This window comes from Pomacea canaliculata, linkage group LG2 (genome assembly GCF_003073045.1).
Source record: "Pomacea canaliculata isolate SZHN2017 linkage group LG2, ASM307304v1, whole genome shotgun sequence".
NCBI classification, from domain to species: domain Eukaryota; kingdom Metazoa; phylum Mollusca; class Gastropoda; order Architaenioglossa; family Ampullariidae; genus Pomacea; species Pomacea canaliculata.
The window spans coordinates 29428877-29447151 of record NC_037591.1 but is presented as its reverse complement, the minus strand read 5'-3'; the positions used below and the strand labels follow the sequence as shown (position 1 = coordinate 29447151).

General features: G+C 37.9%; 3 protein-coding genes across 4 annotated transcripts; 1 reads left to right on the top strand and 2 right to left on the bottom strand.

Moving 5' to 3' along the window:
* Window positions 1-2361: 2361 nt before the first annotated feature.
* Window positions 2362-5444, bottom strand: LOC112557763 (A disintegrin and metalloproteinase with thrombospondin motifs 15-like). The gene is made up of 9 exons (XM_025227789.1): window positions 5373-5444; window positions 4998-5077; window positions 4389-4481; window positions 4119-4285; window positions 3613-3676; window positions 3226-3361; window positions 2957-3117; window positions 2696-2832; window positions 2362-2542 (listed from the first exon to the last, which is right to left on the bottom strand). Exons 2-8 carry the CDS (start codon window positions 5043-5045, stop codon window positions 2734-2736), a joined length of 768 nt encoding a protein of 255 aa, XP_025083574.1. The 5' UTR covers window positions 5046-5077; window positions 5373-5444; the 3' UTR covers window positions 2362-2542; window positions 2696-2733.
* On the bottom strand, window positions 5373-10647 carry LOC112557762 (snake venom metalloproteinase acutolysin-C-like). Its single transcript, XM_025227788.1, has 12 exons — window positions 10466-10647; window positions 10149-10258; window positions 9964-10024; window positions 9209-9276; window positions 8550-8808; window positions 7981-8192; window positions 7417-7562; window positions 6804-6890; window positions 6368-6468; window positions 5951-6079; window positions 5690-5813; window positions 5373-5455 (listed from the first exon to the last, which is right to left on the bottom strand). The coding sequence occupies exons 7-12, from the start codon at window positions 7528-7530 to the stop codon at window positions 5435-5437; spliced, it is 576 nt and encodes a 191-aa protein (XP_025083573.1). The 5' UTR covers window positions 7531-7562; window positions 7981-8192; window positions 8550-8808; window positions 9209-9276; window positions 9964-10024; window positions 10149-10258; window positions 10466-10647; the 3' UTR covers window positions 5373-5434.
* A 1449-nt stretch (window positions 10648-12096) lies between these two features.
* On the top strand, window positions 12097-15843 carry LOC112556237 (protein AAR2 homolog). 2 transcript variants are annotated; one of them, XM_025225068.1, is made up of 5 exons: window positions 12097-12207; window positions 13034-13250; window positions 13977-14077; window positions 14314-14410; window positions 14939-15843. In XM_025225068.1, exons 2-5 carry the CDS (start codon window positions 13060-13062, stop codon window positions 15708-15710), a joined length of 1161 nt encoding a protein of 386 aa, XP_025080853.1. In that variant the 5' UTR covers window positions 12097-12207; window positions 13034-13059; the 3' UTR covers window positions 15711-15843. The 2 variants fall into 2 exon arrangements, with proteins under 2 accessions (XP_025080853.1, XP_025080855.1); XM_025225070.1 differs by having other exon boundaries at window positions 12098-12183.
* The last annotated feature ends 2432 nt before the right edge of the window (window positions 15844-18275 follow it).

Below are 18275 nucleotides of genomic sequence, written 5' to 3'. Positions count from 1 at the left end.
AAGAAATTTTTCTTAGTTAGATGTGAATGTTATGGAAAGCAAAGGATTCTCATTGGAATTCGCTCACTTGTACTTGTGTGCGCGCGTGCATACACACACACACACACGTTTGGGGACTTTAAAGACGTCAGTAAAATCCATTTTGTGAATCTGAGGACAAGAAGCAATAAAACTACTCACCAGCTCTCGCTATGCGTGTCACGTGACCCTTCAGCTCGCCGTCTGTCAGCAAATCGTCAAGCTGTAGTCAAAGACATCAGAAATTGAAACTATTACTCCTTTCTCTTTGGTCAGAAACATGACTCGTACTCTTAAATATCGTCAATGAAAGAGTTGGAGTACGCAGATTGTGATTTTCTAGAAAATTACATTTCTAAACAAGGAATCTAGCGGAAAAACTCTACTTTCCTACATTTTATTATTCGTTGCGACAGCAGTTTCTAAGACTCGATATCAAAACAGTACAAAAGAAAATGTAAACATATTCTGAAGCATTTCTTGGGTATGTTTTTACTTCTAAGATGCCGAGACTATTTTGGAGGCTGTGGCCAATGCTGCAGTTGCTGCCTCTCTTGAAATTCTGCGGGAATCCAGCACCTCCACTTCCGCCACAGCTTTGCATACCGTCACTCTATCACTTCTTCGCCACATTGAATAGAAATATTTATTCTGTATTTTTGGCAAAAAAACTAATAAGAAAAGGATAGAGTTTAATAATAAAATGCTAACCGGTGTCTGGTGAGAGGCAGACAAACTTGCTCCAATCCACATCAGTGTCAGACACATTTCCATGGTCGCTGTTTACGACGAGACAGACTGCGTTTCTTGAAGCTGGATCTTGAAAACTGATACTAGGCTCAGCGGGGATTAAAAAAAAATTGTCAATATGTTCAATCTTTTTTTCATAGACTTTTGTTTGGAATGAACTGTTTCTAAAATCAACTCAATAGTGCTAACGTCACCAACGAGTTCTCCGACTCCAGAAGAAACCATCAGAACCCACAGACAGCCGGACCACAAGCACTGGATATATAGATATAGCGTCTCACTAGGAACACAAGCAGTATCCGAAACTCTCATCACAAGACAAATAAAACGTTGGATGAACCTGCCACTGAGGTCAACACAGCTGTTCTTCGTCTGAGAGGATATTTTATAGTCCACTCTGTCTTTACAGCCAGAAAGGCAATTAGACATGCTTGGGTTGTCTTTGTCTCCTTTCGTTTGTATTCTGTTGCATTAATTCTGTTTCCTACACACGCTGTATGCGAGCGGAGAAAAACGTATTTATTAAGTTATTTCCACTCTGCTACCTCGAATCAACGCGAAAGAACTATATAACCTTTTAAATAATTACATGTTAATTAGAAACATGGCCGTAGGTTTCTTTTAGTGGTTTGTACACCTGCTTGTTCATTTGACAAGATAACATCTATAGCTCTATTGAGCCGTGGGTAACATTTTGTTAGCCTTATAGTCTTTCATTCGCATTGTGCATATTTTCTTTCGCATTCTTGTATTGAATGAACTAAGGCTTATGTAAGTGATAAAGTTGACAAAAATGTTCTTATTATGCGAGGACAATGAGTATCGGCTTATTTTGCTGTTTATTATATTTTTTATTGCAGGTGAATGACACTTGAAGGGTTTCAGTTTCCCGGTTATTAGTCAATCTTAGTTAATTAGTCAGTTGTTTTTTTTTTTGGATCGAGCTGCACCAGAATTGCCCTCTGGGACAAATAAAGTTTTATCTTATCTTATCTTAATCTCTTTTTGTGACCTCTTCATTTCTTTTTCGTTATATTCTGGTATTCCAACGATTGTTGTAACACCTCATTATTGCAACTGGTGGGATGTTTTAATAAAATTAGATTCTGAAGATGTAATACACTTATTTCAATTCGTTCTTCTTCCCTTAGCTTGTATAAAGTGAAAACATAGGATATGCATATTCAAATGAAATAATAAATTATTGTTAACAGTTGCATCATGTAGCATGCCGAGTGTGCGTGCATAGTGTATGTGTGTACGTTGGTAGTGATGCTTTTCTTAATCCATCCTTGCAAACAGAGTTCTAAATTGTGTAGAAAGTCACATGAATTTAATGAAAACTTGACTTATATTTTGGCTCAAATAAAATAAGATATTAATCGCTCGAATTTAGAGAATGTATAGATGCACTCGCTTTTCTATTAAAACGTACACTTTTTAAAATTATCTCTTTCGTTTTCTTTGTATATGGTCCTCAATGGATACAAAGCAACACACCATTAACATAAGACTTCCACAAATTACGAAGTATGTATAACGATACAGGACATATCATCTAAAATCCTGAACGAAGATAAAATTCAAACTGCATTTGGCTTTAAAGACTTTTATTTATCAAACGTCTTGTCAAAATCAACACAAGAATATTAAATGCTCAAGACACCAAAGCAGCTTGCAAAAAATGCCAGCAGTGCCGTTTCAGTTTCAAAATTTGGGCTCCTCTTGTAATTTTGCCGCAGTAAAATATCCATCCTCTTTTCTATGCAATCATCTGTAAAAACAAGACGATTTTAAAAATTGCAAGCGACGCAAACTGTTTTCAGAGTTTCTGTAAAATATTCACTTTAGAGAATAAACGGCATCGAAGAGAGAAAGACAGTGTGTTTGCTTGCGTGCATGCGCCTGTGCGTATGTGGGTACCTACCTTTTGGCTGGTCTGGTTAGTAGTGTGGGTTGACTGAGTTACTTGGGGCAAGACGAGCCGTTCCCGCCACACACTCCACACCTGTCTTTCTCCACACCGCCTCCATCACCCAGGCTCTTGCCGTTGCACCCGAAGGCCTGTGGAAAAGAACCACTTCAGTAGACAAATGGTTTAAACCTGCACACTATGAAGAACAACTTAAATTACAAGCTTAGCCAGACATTTTTTACGAAAGTAAGGATAACAATGGGGGTAACTCACCAGACATCTGCCTTGTACACATCGCCACGAGATGCCTCTGACATTAGAGTCGTGGTCCCTGTTGTTGTCGTGACCCCAGCATGGTGTCCCGTCCTGTAGGAGAAAGCGTTCTGGTGAGGTCCCTGTCACAAGGTTACAGGTCACCGTGCACTTGTCGACTTCTGTAACAAGAGATGAGGAATGTTGGAATCACAAGAAACCTGTACAAGACAAAGTAGCAGATTTTTAAAAATTAGAAATCAGTTGAAGTCGTGTAGCTAAATGCTTACCGCCGCTGGTGCCGTACACTTTGCCAGCTCCGGTCAAGTTGTGCGGAGAGGCAGCGCTGGCCTTCACCTTGCTGCACACGGCGCTGACCCGTTGTTTGATGAGTTCCGACTCCACGCTGCTCTCACCTGAGCACACCTTGAATGATAACAATATCGTGGACACGAGTGTCATATCATTGCCGACAGAACACTCGATGTCATACAAGGCAAACACGGGATAGTGTGTATGTATTTGGATCTTGACGGATACATGGACTTTGCTTTACATTACGTGTACCTTGTATCTGTTATACATCGTCTTTGTTACAACCCAGTTATGACCTTATCTCGCGAACTTTCTCTTTCCTGCAAACATTTTGCATAAGGACATTGGATACAAATTGTTACCTTTTCAGAAGGGCACATGTGAGCCTTGATGACATCTCCCTTACAGAACGGGGCCACTGATGGTCTGACGATTTAAATAAAACAAATAAGAAACATTATGTTTTCAAATACAACAAAAACTAGAACTTGCAGTACTACTACTAACTTCACAGATGTGAAAAAAATAATAAGTAGTAGTAGTAGTAGTAGCAGTAGCAGTAGCAGTAGCAGTAGCAGTAGTAGTAGTATTCACGCTATTTAACAGAAAATCGTATAAAACAGATCACTAAAAATAGATATGAAACAATCAATCAAAGCACGGAGGTAAAAAAAAAATAAAACAAGATGTAATTTGCTGTGTTCTTGTTGAGGGACAGGGGTCATTGCTGTCAACATGGCTGGTGGAACTGTCGATATGGCTGGTACTACTGTTGAGTGAAATGTTGTACTACTGTCGATCTCTTGATGTAACTGTTGATATGAAGGATGTTAAGTTAAATGGCGGTAGTCATGGCAGGAAGACTTACGTGGGTCTGTTACATTGTCGTGTGGAGACGCTGACAGCATCACCACAAGTGTTGTTACAGGAAGAAAACGGACTCCATGGTCCCCAGCCACCTTCCTTCACCAGATGACGCACGTAGTTGGGGTTGACAGTCTTCACCCACGGCACGCACGCTCCGTTGAAACACATCTGTGAAGTTAAGAAATTGATGTGATGACATTGGCATATGTGAACGTACACACTAATCCACACAAACATGCGCGCACACGAACGCTATTAAACCAAAACTCACTTGTTCTTTTCCACACGGAGTTCCCAAGAAAGTAGTCATCTGCTTTAGTTCTATAAATGGTGACTTTCTTATACAGGTGAGCTTGCTACATACCTAAAAAAAAAAATACCAAGAAATTGATTTAACAAAGAAATAAGTGGATAAATCTATTCATTAAATATCTTTACTTGATCATTCACTGTATCCATTACTAAAATTGATTGATTGAATTAGTGACTTTTTCTAATACATAACTGATCAGTTAATCGTGAGACGAAAATGATATCGTGACTGAATTACTTTACTCACTTGCACACTTCCACACAATCATGCATCACTCTCACCCTCACCTTTAAGGACTGCTTTATACACACTTGCTGTTTCTAAACAACACCCCAGAACTGTTTTCTTTTATTGTTTCATCAAACAGTGTAAGTGGTGCAGATGTTTCGCGTTCTGTATTATATTACAGCGGATAAGTCCTAATTGCTTTTGTCTACCCTCCCTAGCTTAAAATAAAAATCTTCTCACTTTCCTAACTTTTCCCGTGAGATCTCACACGGCAACTCGTGTTATGCTCATTTTAAAACAGTTTAGCTTCTTCTAGACAGTTATGTGCTGAACACTTACATTCGCTGAAGGAATGTGAAAATACTCGAACCCTTCTCCATTAGCCATCTTGCACTGGCCGTCCAGCCCAAACCGCTGACCTGTTTTAATCACCATCATCATCATCAATCATCAATCATCATCATCATCGCAAAAAAGTCACAAAAATGACTACTTCAGGATACTACTTCTCTTTCAGTAATAAAGTCAACTAATCTTAACTTGAAACTCTCTCGAAAAGAACTAACCATTATAAGAGAACTTTGACATTCCTATAACAAAGCCAAGACCATACTAACGCGCGTTGACTTAGAAGAAATGATTAGGAATCTTTCCACTTACAATAACAGTGACAGAAGAAAATTAAGTTTGAAGTTTACCGGATCATGTTCTTACCTCTGTAGAGGGGAACGATGCTGTTGACGGGGTTATATTTAGAGGAGATGTTAACATTTTCTTTAAACAGACAGCTCTTTGTCCTGGCACGAGGAAACAAGTCAAGATTTACGAAAAACATTTGTATGGTATTTTTTTTAAAAAGGCTTTCGAGATGTGCCTTTAGAATATGTGTGTGAATGTGTATGTGTGAATAAGTACGTGAGCATGTGTGAACGTGTGAGAGTGCGTTCATATATGTTGGGGAAGGGTATGTCATCAATGTACTATGTATTAATCTTTAGGAAAGTACAATGTGCAAAGAAATGGTATCATACCTTAAAGTCTTGTTGAGGACCGGGGCGTAACAGTCTCTGAAAGACAGTCTCCTTCATGGTCATGAATCCCGATGTCACGTTGGGGTTACAAGACGTGAAGGTTTTGTCATGGTTCAGACCCAAGCTGCACGTGATGTTCACAGGTAAAACATTAGAGTTTAGTGCAATTAGACATGAACTTTTTGTGATTCAAGTGGTGTATTTTGAATGGGTAAATGAGAGAGATAGTTAATGTAATTTTAAGTGAGTGATTTGCCCTACCTGTGACCTGTTTCGTGAGCCTCGATCCAGCTATTTAAGTTCGCTCCCTTACCAGCAGAGCAGCGCCACCTTGGATTGCATATATTATTCAACCAGCTAATTCCTACTGTTCTGCCGTCCGTCGTGTTCCTGAAAGAAAAAGAAAGTAACAAGCAACTCATTATACATTTGGTGATGCTTTAAGGTACCATTAATAGCCTGCACTGATGTTAACCCCATGCTTTCTTACAACTCAACAAACATGGGCAGCACGTGAAAGAGATTTTTGGTAGTGTATTAAATGACCTAATGTAAAGGGAAACAAGAAAAGAAAAGACATGAGAGAGAGAGAGAGAGAAACAAGAGAGAAAGAGAAACTGAGCGGAGCAAAGCGTGAGACCGAAGACAAGAGTGATCACTCTTCCTGAGAGCACGTACGCGGTTTCCAAGAAGATGTGGTCAAAGGGTTTGTCAGTAGTCGACTTGCAAATCATATTCTGGCGCCCACCGATATGGATATTGCTTTCATTGTACCAAGACTGTTTGAGGGAAAAACCTGAGATAAATCCTTCGTTGATATCTTTGATTACCACAAAACTGACTTTTAAATACGTTATTTAAATTACTTAACCTTTCAATAGTCATAGCTAAAGAAAATAAAAAGACCTGCAGACTTTAAACCATTCCATTTGCTTGTTTATTACTGTTCATTGCCGTCTAACAGAAAAAAAATCTTTTAAATTATTGAATTAGCAAACAAAAGAGCATGTGACCAGCAGCAGCAGTTGGTGGTGGCACGTACTGCTGTTGGGGTGTCAATGAGGAGGGAGGAGGGGAAGGATGAGGAAAGTAGATGACAGAGCTATGAACTCACGGGGGACTCCCTCCACAGCTCCAGATGCACAACTTTAATGGTGATGTTCCAGCCGACCACCAGGGGATTCGACAGCAGGGCGTAGATCTATGGAAGCATAAAATTATGTAGGGGAAGGTAGTAAACTCGTTACAAACTTTTCACATTTTTTTATGTAAAACGCATGTTTCCTAAAAAAAAAGATACTTGACTTTCGATTTCAAAACTATGTTGTTTATATCTTGCAAAAATGTAACAAAAGTTGGTAAACATGTAATGATGACTTCCCCTATTTCCAACACCCAGGAAAATATAGGTAGGCTATTTTGTAAATGGAACTCAGCTGTTTCCTCAGATTTGGGGAAATATCCTCCTTATAAATTAATAAACATATGATTTCAGCGAAACTTTACTCCTTCTTACCTATCAACGATTCAGCACTTTTATTAAAGTTTAACACTTAAATTTTAACAGTAAAACAAATCACAGTAAGACATATGAAGCACGAATAATATAAAGAAACAAATAAATCCGATGATGTATTTAAGTGATCTGTATAGGTAACACGAACTTCTCACTCCATGGAAACACATTCTCAATATAAATAACTGGTATGCGGGTGCGCACTACTCACACCACTCCATTTAAGAGCCACGAGATCTGTCAGCTGTTGTAATGTGCTCAGTCCCAAGTTGTTCTTCACACGGTTCAGGAAAAATCTGTCCAGGTACACGCCCACTTCGATCATCAAGCTCTTGTCCTCTACTGACCGCCTGCCAACTACCAATAATAATAATAGCTGCACTACAAAAGGAGTTTAACGATGTTGGTCTTTGGTCTTTACTTCTTGCCTATGCAATCGTTGATGAAGCGTTTTCCTCTACTAAGCCATTTGTTTTCCTCTTGGTCTTTGCATTTCTTTGTGTGTGTGTGTGCCTTTGTGTTTGTGGCCGAGACAAAGCAGCTGAGAGTATGTGACTAGCGTTAAGATGATTAACAAGCGATTAAAGAATTAACAAGCATTTTCTATTTCAAGTGACATCATTTCTATCGTCCACATTTCTTTTTTTTCTTACTTTCTTTCTCTTTGTATATTTACAGGGTATTAATTTTTTGGGGGTGGGGGGGGCGTCTGTGTTGTCTCACTTTCTTGACACTTTATTTGTTCATTCATGTTCATCGGCACTTGATCTCTCACCTGAAGCATAATCTGAATCAAGAGCTGTCTCGCTTTCATCGGGAGGGTCAAGGACAATGACTTCAGTAGTCTCGTCTTCCCTTTTTCTGTTCGAAATCAGACCATGTGACGAGCACGCGCAAAGGTTCGATTGCCGAGCGACGCCTGGTGGCAGCAGTTTCCGGAAGTGCGTGCAGCTCAAAGTCTCGTTTGCCTGCCCGGATGGCTCCCATCTGGTTCACATTTGAAATCGCATCGTGTACATTTAGTTCATTAAAAAGATTGCTTTACAGACAGAGCATTTCAAGATATACTTCTGTACGTATGTGTACACAGATAACATCATATATACCCTTTTATACATATATTCATGTACACCCGTCCCTCATATCACGTACACACTATAACAGTATAATGAGTATATTAAGGGCATGCTACTCGCACCACTCGATATATATCTATAGTATAGAGTGAACATCTGATACCCTCCCCTTATACCGCTCTTTTTATTTCCTGTACTTCTCCCTATGTCACCCTCTTTCTATTTCAGCCTTCACCACTTACCACTTGTCTGTATACCGACCACTTACCACCTGTCCATCACACAGTGATAGCGAGGCGTGCCCCTCTTCACCCTCCAGGCCGCCGCTGAAGAAACAATCTCGGACTTGTGGGCGGCGCAGCTCCTCCCTGCCAGAGACACGTTCTACCACCGTCACGTCGGGACTCATGGCGGAACGTTTCTGTACAGACATGCGCAGTCGCTCACCGGAAGTCAGACGCAACTCGAAGTTTCTGGATTCTGTCGACGGATGAGCAGCGTGGTCCTCCACATCCCGCTTGGTGAGGCTGAACAAAGTGTAAGGAATCGTGTTAAGATAATGTATGCTAAGAAACAGTTTTACTCATCCTGTTGCTATAATTATTAAGTAAAAGAGTTTTTATCTGTATACCTTTGTTGGTAGGTTTCTTAGGTATATCGTTACTTTCGTATTTATTGTCTTTTGGAGTTGTCCTGTTTCTTTCTCTCTGTTTGCCATCTTTCTCACTAGATACTAAAGTCAAGAACGTGTTCCAGTTGATAAAATAAACGCTAAGTTAATCTTCCCAAAACAAAAACAACAAATCAAATGTAAACAAAAGCATTTTCACACACCTACAACTCAGGAAAAATACATTTATAATGTCTACAAAACTATACAAGCATATACAAATCGTGATTATTTTTCTCGTGAGAAAGTGAACAAACCGTGTGTTCTAGTCCGGATTGCAAATTCGTTCCATACAGCAAACCAATGTCATACCCCTCAGCCTCAACTATAGAAAAAAAAGAGCGTTTTAATAATTGATTTTTTTCTGACACTGAATGTGACAAAAACTTTATGTTTTATTGAAATTTCTGCTTCACAGTATTTGCCGCCGCTGAAAAACTCAATTGGATGCTGAATAAGACTTTTTTTCTTTAGCTTTGCAAGCCGTTGATTCACAACAGTGGTCTTGCTTTCGACAACAATTATCTCGCAAGCTGTTGGTGAATAGTAGCGGCTCAGCTCTCGATAATACAAGATTCCAGCATGCACACACACACACACAGAAATATGAGTGATTCCCTTCCCATGGAGTGGGGGGGAGGACTGCGTCCTGTCGTATTCTTATCTTATCTGATGTCACCTGTGGACTTGTTGATGTGTGTTTGTGACATGCCTGCTGTCGTGCGTTTGGATTGTGGTGTCGCAGACATGGACATGACGCTGTATGAACTATGTCCGCCAGCTTTTACTTTACTGGAAGAGCGGTGTGGATAGGAGCATTGTTTATAGTTCTTCAACTGGATTGAGACAATTGAGAGACATTGCAGGATACATAATGTTTACGTGCTCTGTTGTGTGTATCCGCATTATTTTTTTCTGTGTGTTTATATTTTTTCAAGTGCGTTTGAGCTAACTTGCGATGGTGGGACAAACCGCGTTATAACTAAACTTTACTATGTATTAAACTACTGACCAGCTCGTGCTATGCGTGTCACGTGACCCTTCAGCTCGCTGTCTGTCAGCAAATCCTCGTGCTGCATTTTAACAAATAACAAAAAAGAAAAAGACTGATGAAAATTATTGTTACTTCCGTCCCTCATTTGCTGAAGTACTCTATGGCTGTTACTGTTGATAGATAAAACAAAAATAAATACTGACCAATGGCTCTCGACAGTCAGACAGCCCTGCCCAGACTAACAACAGCAGCAGAAAGTACATTTTTATCTCCGGTCTCGACGGCAAACAGACGAGCAGTATCTCCACAAAATCTGAAAAGAGCTGCACAAAAACAGAGAAAAAGTTTTCGCCGATGTTGTTGTCGTCTGCATTATCTTCGTATAGAGAACTTTAAGACTTTATCTTGCTCCCAGTTCAATATAATCGCAAACAATGAAACTAAGAAGTTACACTAATGAATATAGGTTTTTACCACACGCTAACAATGGAAGACTTACTTAAAAGAACGTTTTACAAACCTGTCTCTGATCCTTTTCAGTGGCAGTGGTGTCAGGATTCGACGTGTTTCTGACAGAGGGCCATCTTATAGTCGTCTACCTTTATCAGCCAGGACTAGTAGAGCGACCAATCACAGTACTAGAGATGGGAGAATTGTTTCTCCAGACAGGTGAGAGGAAAACATGAAGTGGGTCCCCACATCTGGTGACTGAGCGTGTGGGCCAGAACACACTCCATTTTACAGTATAAGTATGATAGGCAAAGATATGAAATACTCGTTTCTCTTTTTTTAAAGTTTAAAACAGCGATAACGGAAAATAGGTCATGTTTAGAGTGAAGCATGCTTATCTGTTAATCTTTAACACCATAATTTATTTAACCCATGATGCTAAAAATAGACGAGCAAAATTGAAATAAAGCAGTACACATAGTATAAATAAATAATGTGTAGAAAATTGTCCTGTAAAGTATATGTAAGTTTTTATTCAAAAACTATCTAATTAGAATCTATTACATATTACATTTCTCTCATCATTACTTTATCATTTTTCAGTTGGAGATCAACGAAAGGGACTTTTACTTGATAATGAAAATATTTTGGGTCTTGCCATAGATAAAATTAAGTATACAGATCGATGGGAAACTTTCAAGTAAGATTAAAAAATAAAAAAATAAAAAACTCGTTTGGTTGTATTTCTGTTACATGGCAGATATTTTTTCTCTAAACATATATCAATATTTTTTCCTGGCACTTCTTGCATTCTCTTCAGAGATAATTCAGAGATAACAATGGGGCTGACGACGTCGATGGTGGCTAGTCATATCAGTTTACAGCCAGTAATATGTGAGGCACATTTCTAAGCACAAACACGCATAATTTATAATGTCTTTATATCAACATGATTAATCGCTTTTGATGTATAATTAGCCAAAGGCAGGAAAGAATTAATCTAATAATAATAAATAAAAGAAGACTAGAATAATTTAATTCAAGTAGGAACTGAATATATATATCGGCCTACGCAACTGCTTTTAGTTGCGATACTTCTAAACTCGCATACCTTTGAGGGATGCAAACATAAGTCTGCGCTCGCACAACGTAACCAGAAGTCTGTTTCATGATCAGAAAATTGCAACTGCCTGTCTTTGCAAATGCTCCAAAACAGCAAAGACATAATTGGGCCATGCAAAAGCAGGGATAATGATACAAGAATTGTTTCTTCCCACTGTGATCACATTTTTTTGTAACAAATTAAGGAGCAGTAATTCAAGAAATTTAACTGAATGGACACGAACAGGGCATGGCTCAAATAGGCAAACAGTTGTAAGTAATTAATCGGAAGCCACCCTCCAAAAGCGGCGTAACAAGCCCCGATGTCTCTACCCGACACAGTTTATGACCGTCTGCAACTTGTGAATTGTGTTCAGCACCTCGATCGTTTCATTGTGCTTACGATAGATTTTGTAAACCTGTGTTTTGTTTTAAAAGTTTTACAACGTAGTTCTTGTCCAGTCGAAATAGAAACCAGATCTTCATACGTATGTGGAACGTTGTCTACAGTTCTATCGCCATACAGGCATACACGGACCATTGGTCGTGTGTGAAGCGTCGTCCATAAATTGATACGCATGCGCAGATAAACGCATCGGGCAGCAACACGCATTATGAGGGGAGACCACTCTTACTACGGATCAGTTTGTAGCTTCCGGTGAAAGCGATTCGGCACGAAACTAAAACGTAATTTGGCTGTTCAAATTTTCAGTAAGCTACTATATATACAAATATAAAGCATAAGTGTGCTCTGTGAAATATTTTTTTGCTTAGATCAATCCCAGTTCTTTATTTGCTTTGTCAATAACTTCTTTGCTTCTGATTTTAAAGACAAAGGTTATTTCTATTTCTAATTCTTGATCTGTGCGCATCCCTTGAAAAGTGTGACTTACGTATTAATGTAGTCTATTCGGACAAAAGGATGATGACAGTGACTGACAACTCATAAATAATAACTTTTTCGATGGTGATTGAAAGGGAACTTATTGGCTTGACTTATATCTCTTGACTTAGTTGTGGTGGTAAATGGCTGAGTTGAATGTCCCTTTTTGTGGGTTTTGTGTTAGAGGTAGGTTTAAACTGCGAAGTCAATGCATGTGAAATGGAGAGAGAAGTATTGATAGATATGCAAAGCCAGACAATTTTTGCTGAAGCCATTCACACATTGAAGTTATATTTTATAATAATTGTTGAGTGCTGGTATTTTAAAAGTTGCAGTGTAATCCAGAACGTTCATGCATATTTACTGATTCTAGCAGTTTCCATTCAACACATTGCATGTCATAGTTGTTTCTCCACATCTTTATTTGTGTATGTGGGTGCATGCATATGTGTACTCATCAATTGTTTATTATAAATGGACAACTATACATATTTACAAGAAGATATAGTCATCATTTTGATTCCAGGAATTTGTAAAACTATTTGTGAGAAGTTGACAGATAAAACAAATAGCTGCAGGTAGAGATAAAAGAAAGCTTCTCTATAATGTCAGGTAAAGTCATTTACTTTTTGTGTTCTTGTGTTTTTACTATAGCCAAACAACCCACTGCATGTTGCATAATGGCTGATTACAGCCATAGCACAAAAGATCCAGATACTGCTCGAGCTCTTTTTGAAGAGGGTGCTATTCTTGTATTCCTGGACCTGCCAGAGGGATCAGAGTTTGGAATTGACTTTGCTTCATGGACAGTTGGTGCAAATTTTCGTGGGATGAAAATGATACCCCCTGGAATCCATTTTGTCTATTACAGGTAAGAACAGCAAATGAAAAACAAAAGGTGCCAACTTAAAGTCATGCCACTACTGTTAAAATATCATGGAGAGTTTCTAGACAATCATTTTAGAGTGTCGTTTGTATGCTTTGAAGTGACTAGAAAAGAAATGCCACCTGGGAGGATGGGACCTGCTAAATGTTTTTCTTTTCCTCCTTTTGCTTTAAGTGAAAAATTCAATCTGATTTGACCATGAATTAATAAAGTCAGTTAATAGAATATTAGGCTTTTGGTTTAATAGGACATAATGCTTTTAGATTAACAAAGAAAAGTGCTTTCATTATTTAATCAAGAAATGCACCTTTTGATTTAGAATTGTTTTATCATTAAATTTTACATTTATTTAGTACAAGAACTTCAGAAATTAGCTTTAATGTATTTTACCATTTACATCAAGCCAACTTAAAAAAGAGTTTAAGATTTTACATTTTCTAAAAAGCAAATCAGATGTCCAGCAGCTTGTACTTTGCAAATAAAACAGTTCTAGGCTTATATTTTGGGAAGTCGATATCATAGTAATTTTAGGCTCTTAGGCATTCGGAACTGATTTAATGGTTGGTTTATCTGTAAATCAGTCCTATCCCCACCTCCCCCCCAAAAAAAAGAAAATCTCGTACATCTGGCTGCTTAAAGCTTCATTCCAGTTAGCAGCTGCATCCGCTTGAGTTGCTTTTACTGCCTCAAGTGACTATTTAATCTTTTCAGTGCTGTTGGATCTGATAAACAAGCAGGGCCAAGGTCTGGATTTTTCTACAACTTTGAAAAACAGGAAATAATTGTCAAGAAATGGGACGTCCAGCTAGAAGGTATAATAGCATGTAATGGTAGTGTTTGAAAGTGTACATAATGTGTGTGGGGTAATATGTGTGGAGAAGAGAGTTAATAGCATTACTCTATTGAGTCTTATTGAGTCTCCAGTTTTAGGTTATTCCTTGCAAAAACGTATTCTCAGGAGTATATCACTTCAAATGAAATTGTTAGCAGAGATAATAGTGCACACAGGAAGTATTTTCCTTTTTAAACTGCTTTTCATTTTCTTTAGATGTCAAAAGAGAACTTATATCAGAAGATGAGGTTGCCAGATACAGAGAAAATAAAAAAGAAATGGACAAATTTCTGGGCCCATATCCATATGACAGGTATAATTATCCTTTGACTTTTCTGATGTTTTCTGATGCATGTTTGCATTTAGAGAAGATTGATGCAGAACAGCATTGTTATAGATCAAAAGTGTTTTATAATTTTCAGTAACTAGCACTAACAAACATTTGATTTGTGGAGAAATTTAAAAAAGATGTATAGGTAGTCCCACAGCCTTATATCTGTTAGGGAGAGATGGTACAGTCTTCACTTATCTAAGGATCAGCTTTGGCTCTAACCACTAGGCTATCCACTTCCTGAAGTATAAGCATTTGTTCTTAAATGAGTTCATAAGTGCTGGTATAGGTTGGACTGAAGCCTCATAGTGGCCTTTTCTTAACTGGGATTGTACAGATTATCATACCTCTGCTGGTATTGCTATTTTCATGTGTGTTTAAGCCATTATTGCTGGCCATCAGTTCGTTGGTGCATTGTGATTGAGACAGAAATACATGTTGAAAATATTGAAGATGCAATGATAGACTTTTTGTGTCAAATATTGATGCACCGTGACATTTACTTTGCAGCTATAAAAAATGGGTTTCCTTGACAAATCATCTGACACCATCACTGATTGAAAATCTTCAGCCAACCTGTGGCTATGTGTGCTCCATGGCACAGTTTGTCTCAGAACCCAGCACCTCTCAATCAAGGAAGCGAGATGCTGAGGTCAAAGCTATGGAACAGGAAGCCACTAAAATCATCAGCAAAAATAAAACCAAAGTATCATTGGAAGATGGACTTCCTAAGATGAAAACTGTGAAAGGTACAAAGATAAGATACTCCAAAGTACCCCTTCAAAAATATCCTGAAGGTGCTACTCCATCTGAAGTAACAAAATTCAGCATTGACTCTTCTTACCAGCTGGAGCTGGTTTTGGAGAAATCTTATGGTGAAAATTTTTCAGGAATTTTGGGTGAAATACAGTTTGCATTTATCTGCTTTCTCATTGCACAGAACTATGATTCCTTTGAACACTGGAAGACACTTGTACACCTTCTCTGTTCAAGTGATCAGTCCTTGCGACTTCGACCCCAGCTTTTCATTGATCTCATCAGTCTGTTGCATTTTCAGGTGCGAGAAATACCATCAGACTTTTTTGTGGACATTGTCAGCAGTAATAATTTCTTGACAGTTACACTGCAGGAGTTTTTCTCCAACCTTGAAGCAGAGGATATCGATGCCACTTTGAGGTCAAAAGGATTGAAGTTCAGGCAGCATTTGACTCAGAAATTTAAGTGGGATTTCACCTCTGAGCCTGATGATTATGCTCCTGTTGTAGTTGAATCTACAAATTAAATCAGTTAATTTGTGAAAGAGTATATGACAGATATCTAGAACTGTACCAATGGAAGCTGACGTTTAATTAATAATGATGAAATGTTGTGAATTCTGTTTCCCTTTTAGTGATAAAGAAGAAATGGTTGTTGTCTTATTAGATGTTGTTTTTTTTTTGTGGGGAAAGTATTTTAGTTATTTTATTGTAAGGTAAATGCTTTCAGGCAATATAAAATAAGGATCATGTTCATAATTATATCCACAATCAACAAATAGGGCCAAAATTCAGGTTTAATTTTAAAAAAGGACAACTTTAAAATATATTACAATATACAAGTGATTAAGAGTTTTAGTGTAGATGATTAAATTAATGCTTAATTTTATTTAGTCATTCAATATTGATAGAAAATGTAATGCATGTGTACTTGCACAAGTGGGTATGAGCATGTATTCGTGCTGCTAATGACAGTACTGAAGAGATAGGAAGGCTTTCATCAGAATATTGCATCTCAATAGATATCTTGGTGTAAAGGAATAGTTGTTGAGTCTTGAAAGGACAGAGTATCATTTACCTTATTCTGTGGGCAAAAAAAATTGTTTTAATCACTTTTTTGTGGGGTTGCAGGAAAATGGAAACAGAAGTAGGACTTTAAAGTCAATGCTGAACAGAGACATTAGACTGGGACATACATTTGTGCAATGTCTCAAATACCATCTCATTTCAAAAAAAAAAAAAGGTTCAGATGACCTCTGATTTTCAGTAAAGTTGGTGACAACATCAAAGTTATCTCCTTACTGAACATGGGCATAGGTGGGCCCACACATGTTGCAACTATTTACATAAGACTTTCCTCCTGCCTAATCATAAATGCAAATCTGCTTCGTTTGACGTGTACCAAAGTTTTGAAGCATGAAATAATTGTCCACAACAGCTGATTCTGAGACTATAAACTAGACACAAGGTTGACTGTAAAATTCACTGGCTCTGAAATCTGTCCACCAGGAAGTATGTACAATTTTCCTTCCATCAACATGTCACCAGTTCTAATATTTTGTTGAGAAACTTTCACTTCTTTAATACTCGTGGACTTGTTCCTGCAAGTTCTTTATCACCTTTCATATGTTCAGTGTGTGGTGGCTTTTGCTAAATGTCAAGGACTCCAAAATCCTGACAATCCAAAAATGAACTCAAGTCAAACATCTTCCTGTAAATAACATCTCTGCTTGCCTTTAGTAATAATTATTATCTCTTTTTCCAGAGTCATCTGTAAATACATGTATTACATAATTAAATATACCAGCCAAAATTATTGCCAGTTTAGCCTTAACAACAAAGTGGTAACACCATGCCCAGTCTGCCCCAGCATACCTATCTGAGATGTTAATGACCTAGCAGCTGTCAGTTGCTCAAGTGGCCAAGCAATCAGAAGAGAAATTAGGTCTCTTATCTTTTTCTGGAAGTGGAAAAACAGGCATATATCATCACTAATGCAACAAGTATATCTTTCCTTTTTCTTTATTTAAGAGACCAAGCAATTCAAAAATGCTGCTCCTATTCATACACGTCTTGATTGAAGCAAAAAGGGGCCACAAATGCAGTAATGAAGTTTTAAATTTATAGGGCTGTATTTATTGTGTTTTCACAATGAAACATTTGAAATAAATTTGTCTTTTTTTTTTTAGAATATTCTGTGCGTTAAAATACTATAAATAATACAAGGCAGCTTTTGGTGGGTGACGGAGCCAATTATAAACATATTTACGCGTTTTTTGTGTGAGGGTAAAAATGTTCCTGGCAGGTGGCAATCGACCAGGCTTCCCTAATTATATATGGCCCATATTTAGCTATTGATAATTAAAAACGTGTAGAGATTTTCCAAAGGAGAATACCTCAACCACACATTTACGATCTTCCACGTGATGTAGTTTACTCGCGTAAAATTTTCATAGGCTTGGAAAAACTTTGTGGGTTTGCATTGCAATTCCCATCCCTTGACACATTGTTATATCATGACACAATTATTCCTTCTTTTTTTTTTTACAGAGCTCAGTAACTGTTGTGTACCCATTGACTTAATAACACATTTTCTGAAAAATAAAACAATATATGCTGTGAGGCTTGACGTTTCTACAGAAACGCTTCGTCACTTGTTTGACTGTTATTAAAAAAAATACGCTATAAAATTTTTTGTCAACATTGGAAGATACAAAACACTCCGTAGTATATTTATAGCTTTGTCTTCAAGTTTATAGGAGTAATTGCAACTCTTTCCAATGTAACTTCGATTCTTAGCTCTAATCTCCAATAACGTGCATTTCGGGTTAGTAGCCGCGACTTTTTTCCCAGCTTTAAACTCTGCGGCGGCTTTGTTCAGATTCCGATTAATTTTTCAGTGAGCTCCACGTTAAAATTTACGTTGTTACAGTGTTGACTGTTCGCATTTTAAAATCAAAGCTGAATACATGTATACAGTTGAAGCATTCATATCAAGCACACACCCTCATCAAGCGGAAAACGAGACGAAATGCATACAATGCAGCTTTCAAGTGGAAGACGATCATTGAGAAGGTTGTATATATTTACGG